The sequence below is a fragment of the Macaca mulatta genome, chromosome 4 (genome assembly GCF_049350105.2).
Source record: "Macaca mulatta isolate MMU2019108-1 chromosome 4, T2T-MMU8v2.0, whole genome shotgun sequence".
In the NCBI taxonomy this organism is placed as follows: Eukaryota; Metazoa; Chordata; class Mammalia; order Primates; family Cercopithecidae; genus Macaca; species Macaca mulatta.
The window spans coordinates 114,787,238-114,805,589 of NC_133409.1; the positions used below are offsets into that span (position 1 = coordinate 114,787,238).

At 38.9% G+C, this 18,352-nt stretch overlaps 1 protein-coding gene across 5 annotated transcripts in view; it reads right to left on the minus strand.

Annotated features, from left to right (window-relative positions):
• Positions 1–18,352, minus strand: part of SMAP1 (small ArfGAP 1) — a 186,922-nt gene that overhangs the window by 69,080 nt on the left and 99,490 nt on the right. For 2 of the 5 annotated variants that reach the window (XM_015136676.3, XM_015136674.3), the window contains 2 exons: positions 8,419–8,499; positions 126–206 (listed from right to left, as the gene is read on the minus strand). The exons of 1 other annotated variant lie outside the window; for it this stretch is intronic. In XM_015136676.3, coding sequence (XP_014992162.3) covers positions 126–206; positions 8,419–8,499 — 162 coding nt within the window. The remainder of the gene's footprint in view (positions 1–125; positions 207–8,418; positions 8,500–18,352) is intronic. 2 more of the 5 variants (XM_015136675.3, XM_015136680.3) reach the window with 1 other exon arrangement.

The following is an 18,352-nucleotide window of genomic DNA, read 5'->3' on the forward strand; positions in this document are numbered from 1 at the left end:
CCAACACGGCACATGTATACATATGTAACAAACCTGCACGTTGTGCACATGTACCCTAGAACTTAAAGTATAATAAAAAAATAAAATAAAATAATAAAATAAAATAATTTAAAAAAGAATTTTACCTTTTCAGTTGTAAGTGGTTTTGCCGGCTTTTCTGGCTCCTTTTCTCTCCTTTTCTCTTCCTTTTTTTTTTCCTTTTCTTTCTAAAACACAGCCCAAAGTTTTGATAAGTTTACTTTTTAAAAAAATGGCAACTTTTGACTCATTTTTATTAGTTTGAGTCATCATTTAAAAAAAGGTAGAAATATTCAGTAATTACAATATCTATGTGCTACTGAAATATAATAGTAAACATAGCAAATTCATATTCTCATTGAGGTTATATGCTGATGACAGCAAAGAATATCTGTGAAAAAATTAAGACAGAGGCACAGAGTTAAGACAATTTAGAACTTCTTTGATATATTAGGGTTTGTTTTGTGTTTGTTTTAAATGAATGAGCTCTCCATTCAATAAATTCTCACTATATCCTTCTATTAGGTTCGACTTCCTAACAGCAATCACGCAGTTGAATTATGAATGAGAAAAAAAAAAACCTAAGTGATAGGACAGACTTCTTTATTATACAAAGATAAATTATAATAGGTAAATATAAGAGGAAGACTAAAAATCTGCTTTTTTAAATCACAAAATATCTTCAGTGTTACAGGAAGTCAGGGACCCCGAACGGAGGGACAAGCTGGAGCCATGGCAGAGGAACATAAATTGTGAAGATTTCATGGACATTTATCACCTCCCTAATAATACTCTTATAATTTCTTACACCTGTCTTACTTTAATCTCTTAATCCTGCTATCTTCGTAAGCTGAGGATATACGTCACCTCAGGTCCACTGTGATGACTGCGTTAACTGTACAAATTGATTGTAAAACTTGTGTGTTTGAACAATATGAAATCAGTGCACCTTGAAAAAGAAGAGAATAACAGCGATTTTAGGGAACAAGGAAAGACAACCATAAGGTCTGACCGCCTGTCGGGTAAGAAGAGCCTATAAACAGACGTGCAAGCAGGGAAGAGATCACTAAATTCTTTTCCTAGCAAGGAATATTGATATTAATACTCTAGGAAGAGAATTGCATTCTTGGGGGGAGGTCTATAAACAGCCCCTCTAGGAGTGTCTGTCTTATGCAGTTGAGATAAGGACTGAAATATGCCCTGGTCTCCTGCAGTACCCTCAGGCTTATTAGGGTGGGGAAAAAAACACTCTCTGATAAATTTGAGGTCAGACTGGTTCTCTGCTCTCAAACCTTGTTTTCTGTTGTTTAAGATGTTTATCAAGACAATATGTGCACAGCTGAACATAGACCCTTATCAGGAGTTTTTGATTTTGACCTTTGCCTTGTGATCTTTATTGGCCTCAGAAGCATGTGATCTTTGTTCTCCTTTTTGTCCTTGGAAGCATGTGATCTTTGTGACCTACTCCCTGTTTGTACACCCCCTCCCCTTCTGAAGTCCTTAATAAAAACATGCTGGTTTTGCGGCTCAGGTGGGCATCACTGTCCTACCATGATGTATGATGTCACCCCGGCGGCCCAGCTGTAAAATTCCTCTCTTTGTACTCTTTCTATTTCTCAGGCCGGCTGACACTTAGGGAAAAATAGAAAGAACCTATGTTGAAATAATGGGGTGGGTTCCCCCGATACTTCAGTCTATCATCACAGATTTTGCTTTGAAAAAAGGGGCAAATACAGTGATTTTCTCATGAGAAAAAGAATGTTCAAGATAGTGCTTGGGGACCACAGCCAACTGATTAGTGTAAGGCAGTAGAGGTAAAGTATAAATGGCATTATGAGCCGGGTGCGGTGGCTCAAGCCTGTAATCCCAGCACTTTGGGAGGCCGAGACGGGCGGATCACAAGGTCAGGAGATCGAGACCATCCTGGCTAACACGGTGAAACCCCGTCTCTACTAAAAAATACAAAAAACTAGCCGGGCGAGGTGGCGGGCGCCTGTGGTCCCAGCTACTCCGGAGGCTGTGGCAGGAGAATGGCGTAAACCCGGGAGGCGGAGCTTGCAGTGAGCTGAGATGCGGCCACTGCACTCCAGCCTGGGCGACAGAGCCAGACTCAGTCTCAAAAAAAAAAAAAAAAAATGGCATTATGATAGTCACAATTTGCATTTCCAATAAGGATTAGATATAATGTTAAAAACTTAAGAATTAAAAGTATCAACCATAAATCTTAAGAGCCAAAAGAGGAAAATGAAAAGAGGTTAAACAAAGAGCATTCATAAGGCATTCAGAGGAAAGAGATGACTAGAAACTGAGAACTGAAAGTCTACTGCAACTAAACACTAATCTTGCCCTTAGTTTCCTGACAGCAAAAAAAGAAAAGACAAACTGATGAACCTAGGGAAGGCAGCATGATAAACATGCAGAACTTACTCAAAATACCTAAAGGCTGCATTTGTACCTATGCCTTTAAAATGGTGTCTGATGCAACCTCTGTCAGACTAAATCCGCCGTTTGTCAATCAGGAAAGATAATATTGGCAACTCCTAGGCCATAATGTGAGAGAAATAATAAAAGTTCAAAGTGCTTTACAACCATTCATATAAAGTTCAAAAACAGGCAAAAGTATGATGTTGGAGAGGGTACACACTAGTATAAAACTATTTCAAAAAGCAAAAAATAAAGACGATGATGATAAAAATCAGGATGTTAATTACCTTTAAGGAGAAGGGATGAGGGTATTTAGGAACAGTCACATGGGAGCTTTCAAAGTGGTAATAACGTTGAGTTTCAATATACATTACACAGTGATAGTCTTGTAAGTATTAAACTAGATATATATTTAATGTGCATTTCAGCACTAAAAAGAAAAAATGAAAGGCACTAAGAACCTAGAAAGCAACTTTGCAAACTATAAAGCACTACACAAATATAGCACATTAAAATTTTAGTGTTTGTTGTGTGATTTTAAAAAGAGGAAAGGAAAAACTTTCATCTTAGTTCAAAATTTTAAAAGAAATTCATAGCAAAGATCTTTATATTTGGGTCATGAATAAGCAACGTCTTCAACTGCAATTTTAAGAACAGGGAAATTCTAATGTAATTTCTCTTTTCAACCTTTTGTTTTATTACCCATTAATAAAAGGCAATGAGTGTTGTAATAGTAATTCACCAATTAGTGAAAGCATTTAAGCAGAGGACAAAGCTAACAAACTACTGGTATATTGCTTTGCAACAAAAGGACAATACATGGATAGAATTTCCAGAATCTGGACAGTTTATATCTCAGTCTCCTTTAGACTAGGATTATTTAAAATTATGCTTCAATAATGTTTTTCAGGAACAGGATAAAAGTCAACATAAAGTTGAACTTGTGCTAAAACCTGAAGAATCTATATGCTTTAGTTACCAGAAGAGCATATGTCAAAAGTGACATTTTCCCTTGAACATTAAGGATATTAACATAGTCTAGCACAGAAGAGACCATCTAGAAAGTTGGGATAATTCTCAAAAAAGATCTTCATATCTACTCAAGTGCCTGGGCTTTACACTGGAAATAAGGAAGATCTAACCATTTAAGGATAACTAGAAACATTACCTATTGCTAACTCAACCATTTCCCAAATCAAAACCTTCATTTCCAAAACACAACTAACACTTTTTTTTTTTTTTGAGACGGAGTCTCACTCTGTCACCCAGGCTGGAGTGCAGTGGCACGATCTCGGCTCACTGCAAGCTCCACCTCCCAAGTTCACACCATTCTCCTGCCTCAGCCTCCCGAGTACCTGGGACTACAGGCACCCGCCACCACACCCGGCTAATTTTTTGTATTTTTAGTAGAGATGGGATTTCACCGTGTTAGCCAGGATAGTCTCCATCTCCTGACCTCGTGATCTGCCTGCCTCAGCCTCCCAAAGTGCTGAGATTACAAGCGTGAGCCACCGTGCCCAGCCCACAACTACCACTTATTGAGTGCTTCTCATGGGCCAGTTGATAAGTACCTTACTGTCTAATGTAATCTTTGCAACAATTTTCTGCAATAAAAACTTTATCTACTGTCATCTTACAAATGAAGAAACAAAAAAGAAGTAATGCCCAAAGCAACACAGTTAATCAAAGCTAGTGGTAGGACTGAGGGACTATGGAGCCCAAACTTTGAAGTCTCACTACTCACTGTGGTCCAGTGGAGCTTTGCTATTTATTATTGCTGTTATTATTCCTTACAGTAACAGCTAATACTTTCTGAACCCTTACTACGTGACAGGCACTGTTGTGGCTCTTTTAATCCTCACAACAACTTTATGAAGTTAGAAATTTTATCCCCATTTTATAAGTAAAGAATAAATAGGATGTGAAAAATTTTATATATAAAATATTTTCTATATATTCTTAGTAAACTATGGTGCAGAAAGCAATGTGATAGAACAGTTTCAATAATATGTTGAGAAAGAGGCCGGGCATGGTGGCTCATGCTTGTAATCCCAGCACTTCAGGAGGCTGAGGCAGTCGGATCACCTGAGATCAGAAGTTCGAGACCAGCCTGATCAACATGATGAAACCCTGTCTCTACTAAAAATACAAAAATTAGCTGGGCATGGTGGCAGGCACCTGTAATCCCGGCTACTTGGGAGGCTAAGGCAGAAGAATCACTTGAACCTAGGAGACAGAGGTTGCAGTGAGCTGAGACTATACCACTGCACTCCAGCCTGGGCGACAGGAGCAAACTCTGTCTCAAAAAAAAAAAGAAAAGAAAAATATGTTGAGAATGAGTTGCTTCTGAACCTCTCAGAGCTATTAGTCATTGCTATGGTTTGAATGTTTGTGTCCATCCCAAAATTCACATGTTAAAACCTAATCCCCAAAGTGATATTATTAGGAGGTGGGGCTTTGGGAAGTGATTAAGTCATGAGGATGAAACCTTCATGAATAGGATTCACACCCTTATCAAAAAGGCCCGAGAGAGATTTCCAGCCCTTTCCCACTATATGAGGGCACAAAGATGCACCATTTTAAGAACTAGAAAGTGGACCCTTCATGAGTCTTTCCAGCCTCCGGAACTGTGAGAAGTAAATTTTTGTTGTTTATAAGCTACTCAATCTATGGTATATTGTTAGAGCAGCCAGCACAGGTAAAGACAGTTATTTCTCAAGAAGGCCATTGTGTCATGAGTAGAAGTTTGATTTCCTAATCACCACAATTGGTGGGCACATATGAAATCACTAAAAACAAATCAAATTTGCTAGCTACATTTACTAGAGGGAGAGCATGACTTGATACTCTTTAACACTGGAATTCAGCTGTAAAAATACAGCTGTCAAGACACATGCACACGTATGTTTATTGCGGCACTATTCACAATAGCACAGACTTGGAACCAATCCAAATGTCCATCAATCATAGACTGGATTAAGAAAATGTGGCACATATACACCATGGAATACTACACAGCCATAAAAAAGGATGAGTTCATGGCCTTTGTAGGAACATGGATGAAGCTAGAAACCATCATCCTCAGCAAACTATCACAAGGACAGAAAACCAAACACCACATGTTCTCACTCATAGGTGGGAATTGAATAATGAGATCACTTGGACACAGGGCAAGGAACATCACACACTGGGTCTGTCGGGGATTGGGGGGTTGGGAGAGGGATAGCATTAAGAGAAATACCTAATGTAAATGACGAGTTGATGGGTGCAGCAAACCAATATGGCACATGTATACCTATGTATCAAACCTGCATGTTGTGCACATGTATCCTAGACCTTAAAGTATAATAAAAATAATAAAAATACAGCTGTCACCTACTCTGATTCTGGCAGTGGTATTAGGAGACAGGCTCTGAAGTAATATTAACAGCATGGGCTCTAAACTCATCATGCAGTTTGACCCACAGATGACTCCCATCCATAGAATCAAAAGCTGCTAAAAGATCTAAGAGTACTGTGAAAACCTAATTTGTTTTAAACTATTTTCTCAGCAAGAACAAAATACTGCAGTGTTTTGTATTTTAAAATAGTAGTTCTTGAAACCTGGTGGTTAAATGCACAAGTGACATAGTGAAACAGCTGACTTCCTGTGCAAGAAAACTGGTTAAACATTCAAGTCCAATAAGATGGAGGTAAGTACATGCTGGGTTCATTATAATCAAACTATACTTGAGTTATTTAAATAAAGACATAGGGCTAGGTGCGGTGGCTCACCCCTATAATCCCAGCACTTTGGGAGGCTGAGGTGGGTGGATCACTTGAGGTCGGGAGTTCGGGACCAGCTTGACCAACATGGAGAAACCCTATCTCTACTAAAATTACATAATTAGTCATGTGTGGTGGCACATGCCTGTAATCCCAGCTACTCGGGAGGCTGAGGCAGGAGAGTCGCTTGAACCCAGGAGGCGGAGGTTGCAGTGGGAGGCTGCAATAAGCCGAGATCGCGCCACTGTACTCCAAACTGGGCAAGAGCGAAACTCCGTCTCAAATAAATAAATAAATAAATAAATGACATAGTTTCACACATTTTTAAGCGCTCGCTCTCTCTTACTACTCGCCTCCCCTTTTCTCTTCCCTGGGCCTAGACCTGTATATCCAACCACCTACTAAATAACCTCAATGTTCCACAGTGACCTCATACTTAACACATCCAACTTTTAATTCACCTCTTTCCTTTTCTGCTCAAACCTGTTCCTTCTTTTCAGCTTGTATCCTTATCTCACTAATTGGCACCATCACCTACTAAGATGCTCAAGATAGAAGCTGGAAGTCACAAGCCTTCCCAAAGCACCTCCACAGGACATCAATTACCAAACCCCATGGACTGTACCTTCTTAAGACCTCTCAAAATTACACTCTCTTGGCCAGGCGCGGTGGCTTACACCTGTAATCCCAGCACTTTGGGAGTCCGAGGTAGGCAGATCACAAGGCCAAGAGATCGAGACCATCCTGGCCAACATGGCAAAATCCCGTCTCTACTAAAAATACAAAAATTAGCTGGGCGTTGTGGTGCGCACCTGTAGTCCCAGCTACTCACGAGGTTGAGGCAGGAGAACCACTTGAACCTGGAGATGGAGGGTGCAGTGAGCCCAGATCCCACCACTGCAGTTCAGCCTGGCAACAGAGCAAGACTCCATCTCAAAAAAATAAAATAAATTTTAAAAATTACATTCTCTTTTACATTCCCTGTTACTACTTTGGAGCATGTCCCTCTCATTTTACACCTGGATTAGAATAATAGGTTCACTCTTTTCCTCACCCATCACCACAAAATTCATTCCCCATGGAGCCTGTAGTGTTACAACATGAAAATCTGATCCTGTCACACCCGCCCCCCAAAGCTTAAAACTCACCAGTAAAAGTGCCCAAGCCTTCAGAATCAAACTCCTTCAGTGGGCTCACGAGAAGGCTCCTTCATGAGAAACAGAGGAGCCTGGCCGTTCTACTCATATTTCAGTTATGCCATTCTGCTTGCAACTCCCCAAACACTCTACTTTGCCCATATGTTTTTTCACAGGCTAGTTTCCCTATTTGGAATTCTTCCTAATCCTTCCTTGTGTCTAATGCTTATTCAGCGCATAAGATGCATCAAAATGATGCCTCCTGTATTAACTGCAGTACAGTAAGCGTACTTCAATCACAGTCCATAATATATTATATTATAAACTGCTATATAGTTATCTGTTTTCTTGCCTTAGACTGTAAGCTCCTGGAGGGCAGGGGCTATATCTTGTCTTTGTATACCACACATCTAGCCAACTATTTATCATTTATCCCATGTCTACGGGGAAAAATGATAGTTGAAAGAATGCCTGGAACTAATTTATTAAGGCCAATGTAACAAAAAAAAAATAGGTAAAGAGTCAAATTAAAACTCTCAAATATTTGTAGGTATGACTTTAAAAATACACAGTGGTAGTATATGCACCCCAACCACTTCCACCCAAACTGCATTCTAACAGTTATCATTGATGATTCTGAACTCATGATCCCATAATACCCACGTTTTATCTGTATGGTGTTTACTATTGCTTAAAAAAGAAACTTGGCATTAACTTTGTTTAAGTGCTTTTAACAACAGAATTATAGAAAGAAAAGTTTTGTTTTTGTTTTTGTTTTTTAAAAGTTCCTGTAAGTATAAGATAGTAATGGGCACAACAACAAAAAACTAATTGCTTCTTAACTGTTGAGATATAGCCATGGCACCAATAAATCAGTTATTCTGAAATTAAATATAGATTCAAAGTTCCTTAATCATAGCTGTGGTATAAAAAAATTCTAGAAATTGCTGTTTTAATTCTAGGGATCATTCAAAATATAAGCAACTATTATAGTGTTTCCGAATGACACACTGCAAAAGGAAGTTAATTTACCATTTAACACTACATAACTCAGCTGGTTAAAACATTACCATACCTCCAATTTATTTTTGTCAACAGCAGCTTGCAGAGAAGGAGAGGATACCAAAGGCTGAAGAGGAGCATCAGAAGAGGAAATCTGTGTAGTGCAGGTGAAAAGTGAGGAGGAAAAAACAAAAAGAAAGTAATGAGAATTGACAGGCACAGGAAAGAAAAAAAACCCTGTATATTTTTGTGATATAGAAGCACTTAAGAAACATGTTAATAAAAACAATGCATCAAGAAATAAGTACTGCTTTTTAAAAATTTCAACTTGAAATTTATAAAAGGGTTTAGTACTGAATAATAAATGATTTAAAATGGATTTTACTAGGATATAAAACTTAAAATGTAGTCAGATAAGATCATACCAAAAGTATATGGAAAATAATTAAGCTTCTCTCACAGTTCATCTTTAGTCAATGTGACTATTGAAATACAAATGCTCTGAAACATGAAGACACACTGTCCCAAGTAGTAGAAGAGCAAAAATGGGTTTTTGTTTTTACTTATAATAACTTTTAAGAATGAAAAATAAAACAGAACTGAAATAGTAAAAGTTAATTAAAATTTTAATCAATTGTTTAAGAAAACAGAAGAAAAGCTAGGAGAAAAAAAGAACAGATTAATGTAATATAACAGCTGAGCAGCAGACTTATTATAAAGCAATTTATACACTTCCTTCTTTAAGATCAGCAGGCAAACACCATTTCCAGTGCTATACTTGCTGAATTACCCCAAAGCATCATGAGACAGTTATATATGCAGCACAGGCAATTTATACACGAAAATGGGTTTCATCTAAAAGCTTTTTTCACACATCTTACTGCCCAATGCGTAGTTGATCACTTTAATGGAAGCATTATCTTCCTGCTCTCTTTACTGCCAAAATGTAACTGAAATACATTTATAAAATGCATAGATCTTTGAGGCCATAAAACTGACATCTCTATATTGCCCTATCATATCAATAGTGCCTATGAGGAATTTTTAAAACTAAAAGGAGCTATTACAGATAGGTCATTATGTAATGTCAAAATAACACTTCTAGATGACAAGTTCTCCCTCAATCTGCTTGTTATTAAGTTAGTTATGGCAGTAATTCTCGAATCACAACACAAGACTATAAACTTTAGGGAATTTTCTTTTCCTTGCTTGCTCGCTGTTGGCTCTAACTGTGTAAGCTAGCCACTTAATGAATATTAATGCAAGTTACACAGGAGAGAAAATAAACAACACAAGAAAACGTAGATCTTGCATTTAAAAAAAAGTCAAAGCTGAGCCTGAAAGCCTGGTTTAAAACTGGTTTGTCCTATTGGATATTTACTTACTAGAAATCTTTAATTACTACTTCATATAGAAAATAAGAATAAAGAACTTTGGGAGGCCGAGGCAGGCAGATCACTTGAGGTCTGGAGTTCGAGCCCAGCCTGGCCAACATGGTGAACCCTGTCTCTACTAAAAATACAAAACTTTAGCCAGGTGTGGTGGTGCATGCCTGTAATCCCAGCTACTTGGAAGGCTAAGGCAGGAGAATCACTTGAACCTGGGAAGCAGAGGTTACAGTGAGCCAAGATCACGCTACGGCACTCCTGCGTGGGAGATAGAACAAGACTCCGTCTCAAAAAAATAATAATAATAATAAAAGCCATAAGATCACTTAAGAAGACAGCTGTATCATAAAGACCTCTTTGCCTAAGCTCATGAAAAGCAGAACAAAAATATAAAAAGACAATACAGGCATTGAGTATGTCAAAAGCTACTAATCCTTAGAAAGCAGTAAGATAATTCATTATAAAAGTGCTTGTCCTCCATTTGAGAAGATGATAAACTGATGTGGCCACTTTTAAAACTCAGTAGCAGGAATATAAAATTCTATTCAATAAATATCAGTAATTTAACAACAACAACAAAAAATTTCAGACAGGGTCTTGCTCTGTCACCCAGGCTGGAGTACGGTGTGAAGATCATAGCTCACTATAACCTTGAATCCTGGGCTCAAGTAAAAACCTTTTTTATTTTAATCACTTTTTTTTTTTTTTTTTTTTTTTTTTTTTGAGACAGAGTCTTTCTATGTTACCCAGGCTGGACTCAAACTCCTGAACTCAAGAGATCCTCCTGCCTCTCAGCCTCCCGAATAGCTGGGATTACAGATGCGCATCACATTTTAATACAAAAAAAAAAAAAGAAAGAAAAAGAATAAATGCTTTAATACCATGTTCCAGTTGAGAAAGAAAACAAACTTACTTAAGAAGAAAAACATCTAAAAAGTCAATGGACAGACGAACAAGTGAATCGATAACAAATCACAAACATAATGGAAGAAAAAAGACACAAAAGAGTACACAGTGTATGAAACCACTCGCATAAAACTCTAGAAAAGAAAATACAATCTATGGTGATTAAAAAAAACCAGATCAGTCACCAAGGCCACGGTTGGGGGCTGACTAGCAAGGGGCACAAAGAAACCTTCAGGAGTGACGGAAAGTTTCTATATCTTGATTGTGTGGTAGTGGTTACACAAGGATATGTATTTGTAAACATTCATTGATCTGTACCTTAAAATATCTACCTTTTATTATATATGAATTATATTTCAATAAAGTTACTCTTTAAAGTCGTATTAGCAGGGTAATATACATTATGTGAGCAAGGAATAAACAGAAATCAACATATTGACAACTGGAAGCAAGTGACAGTACAGAACACAGGTAGATGAGGGAAGAAAAAAGGGCAGTGAAAAGGAGAAAATAAATACAGAGACACGAAAAGCTAGGTACGCGAGACTTCTTTCTAAATCTCTAGTAGGAAATCACCAATATCCATCTTCCGGATTAGTCCTCCTAACTGGTCTCCTTGCCCCATATCTTGCTCCTCTCCAAATCCATTCTGCATACCATGTCATTCTCGAAGTAAACCTGACCACCACAAATCACTGCTTAGAAGGTCTGAATAGTTTATATACACATTATATAAGGACAGAGTCCAAACTCCTTAATCAGGCCACAAGTGTCATCTACCTTACCTCCCTGTTCTTCCCTCCTCTGGCTACATTCATATCCACTCTGCCCAGCCATATACGACTCCTTCTGGTTCTCTAGTCTGCTTCTCTGAACTCTAGGGGCCTTTCCTCTTGCTAGTCCCTCTGCTTCAGAAACCCATGCTTCTATTAGTTCCTACCCATCCTTTAATTTTGAGTTAACACTGCCTCCTCTGGGAATTATTCAAAGTATTCCTTGATCTCTCTATAGAGCCTGGGGTAATATTACCTCTTAAAATATTTCCCTATTATGTAAGTTTTATCACATGTCATCTCTTATAAAGATCTAGTTACTTATCAGTATTCTTTGTTCAACTAAAGTTATCTGAGGCAGATATTAATTCTGTTCTGTTCACCATCTTTAGTACCTGACATTCAACAGGTCTCAATAAATATTTTCAACTGTTACAGGAAAAGAGGAGGAAGAAAGCATCTCAGAAGGAGAACCAAAAGGAGGCTCAGTCTCAGCAACTGCTCTCTGAAAGTTCATTGGCTTGCTAACATACTTTTCTGAAATCCCACAGAAGTTATCCATATTTACTTTCAAATTTAGAATTTATTTTGTAACTAGATATTAATTCCATTTCACTGGCTCCTAGTACTTTTATACAGATAGAGCATAAGACTCTGACCTTATAAAACTTTGCTGGAAATTGGTGGTGTCAGTGAATTCAGTAGTCATATTTAAATGTCCTTCCCAACTCCCACTCACCCTCTTCTATCCATGAGATAATATGTGGTAGAAATCCAGTAAAGACATTCTTCAGAAATAAAATGAGTTTTCTTCAGAAATAAAGTGAGTTTAACAGTCCTTCCTTCAATTATTCTTAAGCTCAGACGTTCTTCGCTAGGCCACCATCAAAGTAACCTACATGTGAAAAAACTCCCAGAACACTACAATTGTCCTCATGCAAAAGAAAAATTGACCATGCAAAACAAGTTCCTGACTCCCATCTACAAGAATAAGGTGAACAAACACCCTTTGAAAAGGTATAAAGTAATTGAAGGCCATAAAGCATAATGTTTAAAATTTTCTTGATGAATTTTTTGAAATATTTGCTACTATCACCCTTTTAAACAGAATAACGCTATGAAAATTAAATCTGTGGTCCAAAACACTGAAAAAGATGCAGTCACTGAAAAACATCTTACAGATTAATTGTTGGCAATGGATTCCTTCAACCTCATTTTGGAAATTCCTGGATATGTTTTCTAAGTAGAAATTTTATCACAGCAATTCTTAAATGGCTATCTCATGAGCTTTTAGTATAGAACGAAGCTCAAGTTTTTCAGAAGTCTTGGAATCATTTTAAATATATGATTTCCAATGTCTTTTGCATTTCATGGCATGACTTGGATTAAAAAAGCTGAAAACATACACATTTACTAAATTAGTACATAACCCATAAAAAACACATCAATGAAACTCATCAGTAGGAGGATTAAAAGACACTGAAAACTTAACCAAGTAACCATAGCTACCAACTGTATAGAAGAATCCTAAATCTTAATATTTAATATTTTAACTTTAAAATCTTTGGCCAAGTCAGTTAGAATTCTGGAAAACTTAAAAAAAATTTAAGTCCTTCACTTGCTCTATTGGGGTGTCCCATAATTAAGGGGCTGATTAAAATGTGGAGATGTGGAGAGATTAATGAAACAGAACTCAAGCCAAGATTTTTCCAATGATATAAACTCTTAAAATTGAGTATTCATTTTTCTTAATTATCTACCTGATTACAGTCATTTGCTGCCATCACAATAGCTTATTTTGCAAGCAGTTATGTGCTAGGCACCCTACTAAGAATAGAGTATACTTTATCTTAATTCTTGCAGCAATACTATGAAATTCAGACACTATGACATCCCTGTTCCACAGAAGATGAAGCAAACTGTAACGAAAAGAAGTAACAAAGAAAATCAAGCAGAAACCATGTTCTTTTACATTAATCTCAACTCACTAGCTGAAGAGACACAGAGACAGGATGGGGCAGGGGGAGAGAGAAAAACTGCTGGAGGAAAAGAGCAAATAAGTGGCAGTTCAGCCTCATCTACCTAAGTCCTCTTGCATCTCCTAAACGCACTTAAAATACTTAGTTTCCCACTGTGATTCACTACTGGTAAATGAGCAAGGGGAGGAAGACAGACAGGACAGATTTCTCTTTCTCTTTTTTGAAACAGGGTCTTAACTCTGTTGCCCAGGTTGTAGTACAGCGGTGTTATCACAGCTCACTGAAGCCTCAACCTCCTGGGCTCAAGCAATTCTCTCACCTCAGCCTCCCGAGTAATTGAAACTACAGGCACACTCCACCACGCCCAGCTAATTTATTATTATTTTTTGTACAGACAGGGTCTTGCCATGTAACCCAAACTGGTCTCAAACTCCTGGACTCAAGCGATCCTCCCACTTCAACCTCCTAAAGTGCTGGGACGACAGACGTGAGCCACTATGCCTGGCCAACAGGACAAATTTCTGCAAAGTGTTTCAAATTCCCCTGTCACTCAATGAAATCAGGTAGAACAAGGGAGGTAGACTCATTCTATATGACCACAGTAGGCAGAATTCTGACAGCCACTAAAATTCCCACCCATATAACACCAGCCCTGTGATTGTGGACAGGACTGCGGTAAATCAAATAATGAGCAGGCCATGTGTGGACTAAAGCAAATGTCAGATTCTGACTTAAAGCCTGCCACCAGATGCAGTTGTACAATGGAAGTACATCAACTCACTTGCCACTATAAAGCCTGTCACCAGATGCAGCTTAATTGTCACTTACTACTCAATGATAGGGTTTTGATACGAGTCTGCATGCAACTGATTTATTATGGTCTCTGTGCAGTCAAACCTCTCTCCCAATGTTGATCTGTGTTTCTAGCCATTCCCCAGCACTACCATCACTGCTTCAGCTCTACCTCGGATCATCAGGCAATACATTCTCACATGGAGCACACGACCCGGATCCCTCACATGCACAGTTCTATTCAACATGCTCTATTCAACGCATTGAATAGAGCACTAGGGGAGAACAGTAGGATTCAGTAGGGAAGAGACAAGGAAGCTCAGAGGCAGAGAAACTCGAAATGGCAGCAACAAGAGGGAAGCAATGCAGTTAGCCAAGATTGGCCAGAAGCCAGGAAGGACTCCCCATCATGGTGGCAAGGTAAGCAAAAATCCCTAACAGTCCACATTCCCACCAGAGCCCCTACAATCTTAGCTACAGGAGACTCCTTCAGCCCTCACAGGCCCTGAACCTAGTATAAGGAGCTGCCTGGAGTCCACGCAACCACACTATCCCAGAGAGAACTCATGCTAGATCTCAGCCACCCACTGGGACCAAGCTGCTGCTGCACAGTGCCATTTTGACAGTACCGCCAACACTAGACTACATCCAGCCCTGAAGCCCATACTCCCAGCATCTTGACATCCCTGGGATCTCCCAATGCACTTGACATCTTCCTGGAAGGCCTCAGCATCAGAACACCAGCTAGACTCAGCAGTGTAGTCAAGTCCCTGGCACCTGAGTCCTGCAGAAGCCTACACCCTGGAGAAGAGGCAGTCTAGCACATCAGGGAGTCTGCTCCAGGATATAAGGAGCTGAAGCATGTGCTCTCCAGACATGAGAGCCACCTGCCTGGGACTGCAACCACAGACAGTGCCCCTGCCCCTTCTAGGAGCAGAGCCATTGTGTATCCACGTACACTGCCTGGAACACCAATGCAAGTACCTGCACATGCTGCCCAGGGACAGCATGAGAACTGACTGGCCTGGTTGGCCACCATCCACACACGTTGCCTGTGCAGTGGACAGGACTGAGGAATGGCTTGCCCCTATCACTGTCAGTGCCCATACACCCAGCCCAGGGACCCAAGAAAGGGCCTGGTTAGAGGTACTCCATGGCCACCATATATATCTGGAAAGGCCTCCTAGATGCCTGAGAACAGGTAGACTCGGAGCTGCTGCCACCAACACCAGCATGGACTGCCCAGGGGCCTAACAACCGATGTACTCAGACTGTCACTGTTGTTGGCACCCTCCACCTGGGGACCCAAGAACCCTCCCACATAGCCACAGCCACCACCGCCCACATGACCCAACTAGGGGCTTGAGGATTAACTCATTTGGGTCCTATGACATCCACTGCACGTGCCCACACAATCTGCTCATGATCAGCTGGGATTTATCTCAAGCATGTATAAATGGTTTAACATATACAAATCAATAATGTGATATATTACCTCAACAGAATGAAGGACAAAAACCTTATCATCTTTTCAATAGATACAGAAAAAGAATTTCATAAAATTCAACATCTCTTCATGATAAACATTCTCAACAAATTAGGCATAAAGGAACATACCTCAACATAATAAAGGTCATATATGACAAACCCACAACTAACATCATACTGAATAGGGAGAAGCTGAAAACTTCTAAGAACAGAAATAAGACAAGGATACCCACTTTCGCCACTCTTATTCAACATAATAACATAATATTCAAATTTGAGGGGGTAGATGTCCCATTTTACATTATGTGATTTTTATACATTCCATGCCTGTATTAAAACATCTCATGTCTCCCATAAATATATACACCTACTATACACCCACAAAAATTAAAAATTATTAAAAATAGATGAAAGACTTAGCTGGGTGTGATGGCTCATGCCTGTAATCCCAGCACTTTGGGAGCCCAAGGCAGGGGGATCACTCAAAGCCAGGAGTTCGAGACCAGCCTGGCCAACATGGCAAAACCCCATCTCTAACAAAAACACAAAATTATCCAGGCCTGGTGGCATGCACCTGTAAGGACAGCTATTTGGAAGACTGAAGCAGGAGAATCACCTGAACCCAGAGGCGGAGGTTGCAGGGAGCTGAGATCGCACCACTGCACTCTATCTACCTGGGCGACACAGCGAGACTCCATCTCAAAAAAAAAGAGAAAATTAATTATAAAGACTTAAATAGGAGACCCAAAACTATAAAATCAGAAAATATAGGAAACACTGGTCTAGGCAAAGATCTTATGAATAAAACTTCAAAAGCACAGGCAACAAAACCAAAAATAGAAAAATGGGACTACATCAAACTAAAAAGCTTCTGCATGGCAAAGGAGACAATTAACAGAGTGAAGAGACAATCTGTAAAATAAGAGAAAATATTAGCAAACTGCTTATCTGACAAGAAACTAACATCCATAATATACAAGGAACTTGAACAACAGCAAAAAAAAAAAAAAAAGGTTAATAGGCAAAAGATCTGAATAGACATTTCTCAAAAGACACAAAAATGGCCAACAAGTATATTAAAAAAGGTCAAATCAATAATCATCAGAGAAATGCAAATCGAAACCAAAACAAGATACCTTACCACGGTTAGAATGGCTTATTATCAAAAAGATAGAGACTGGAGAGGATGCAGAGAAAACAAAACTCTTAGACACTGTTGGTGGGAATGTAAATTAGTACAACCACTGTGGACAATATGGAGGTTTCTCAAAAAATTAAAAACAGAATTACCATATAAGCCAGTAATCCCAGTACAGGGCATTTATCTATATGAAAGGAAAGTAGCATATCAAAGATACCTGAAACCCCATGTTTACTGCAGCTCTATTCACAATAGCCAAGACACGGAATTAACCTAAATTTCCATCAATAGATGAACAGATTTTTAAAGTGTGATATATATACACAATGGAATACTATTCAGCCATAAAAAGAATGAAATCCTATCATTCACAGCAAGATGGATAACCCTGGGGGCTATTATGCTAAGTGAAATAAGTCAGGCACGGAAGGATAAATGCCATGTGTTCTCATTCTTCTGTGTGAGCTAAGAAAAACGGAACTCGTGGAAGCAGAGGGAAGAACTGTGGACGTTAAAGGGTAAGGGAGAGCAAAGGATGGGGAGAAATTTTTAACAGATGTGACATTACAGCTAGATAGGAGGAGTACGATCTAGTGTTCTGTAGTATTGTAGGGTGAGTACAGCTAACGATAATTTAGTATATATTTGCAAAAAGTTAGAAGATACTGAATGTTCCCAATACGAAGAAATGATAAATGTCAGCAGGGCGCGGTGACTCACGCCTGTAATCCCAGCACTTAGAGAGATCGAGGTGGGCAGATCACGAGGTCAAGAGATCAAGACCATCCTGGCCAACATGGCAAAACCCCATCTCTACTAAAAATACAAAAATTAGCTGGGCGTGGTAGCACACCTGTAGTCCCAGCTACTCAGAAGGCTGAGGCAGAAGAATTGCTTGAACTCTCAAGGCGGAGGTTGCAGTCAGCGAAGATCGTGCCACTGCACTCCAGCCTGGCAACAGAGTGAGACTCTGTCTCAAAAAACAAAAAAAAAGAAGAAGAAGAAATGATAAATGTCTCTCTGTGGATACCCCTTAAGTACTCTAGTACTCCTGGAATACCTTAGGTATAAGGTACTTTTATTTTTTTAAATCTGTTCCTATTTCCACTATGATAAATGTCTCTAACAATCATGTCCTCTTTGTTTTGGTATTCTAGGAGATTGCGAGCATAATAAGTGATCCAAATTTATTTGGATGAGTGCTCAATCTATTACTGAAGATGAAACACTGAACAGAAATATGCAATTCTCAGTAATACGTAAGATTAATTACTTGCTCACTGATCACCATGAAAGAGGAAAAAATACTTTAAATCTGCTACAATATAAATGTATTTATTATTACTTTGTTTATATTGGAATAGGTGGAATACATTTTCCCTTGCGTTTATTGTGACTTTTGTAAATCTTTCTGCATTTTCATTTCAATAGTACTATAAACTCAGAAGTATATACTGAGGTAAACAAACTTTTACCTTAAAATTTTTACTCTCAAGCCTACAAAAAAAAAAATGGAAGAAACTGTTGAGTGAATACCTCT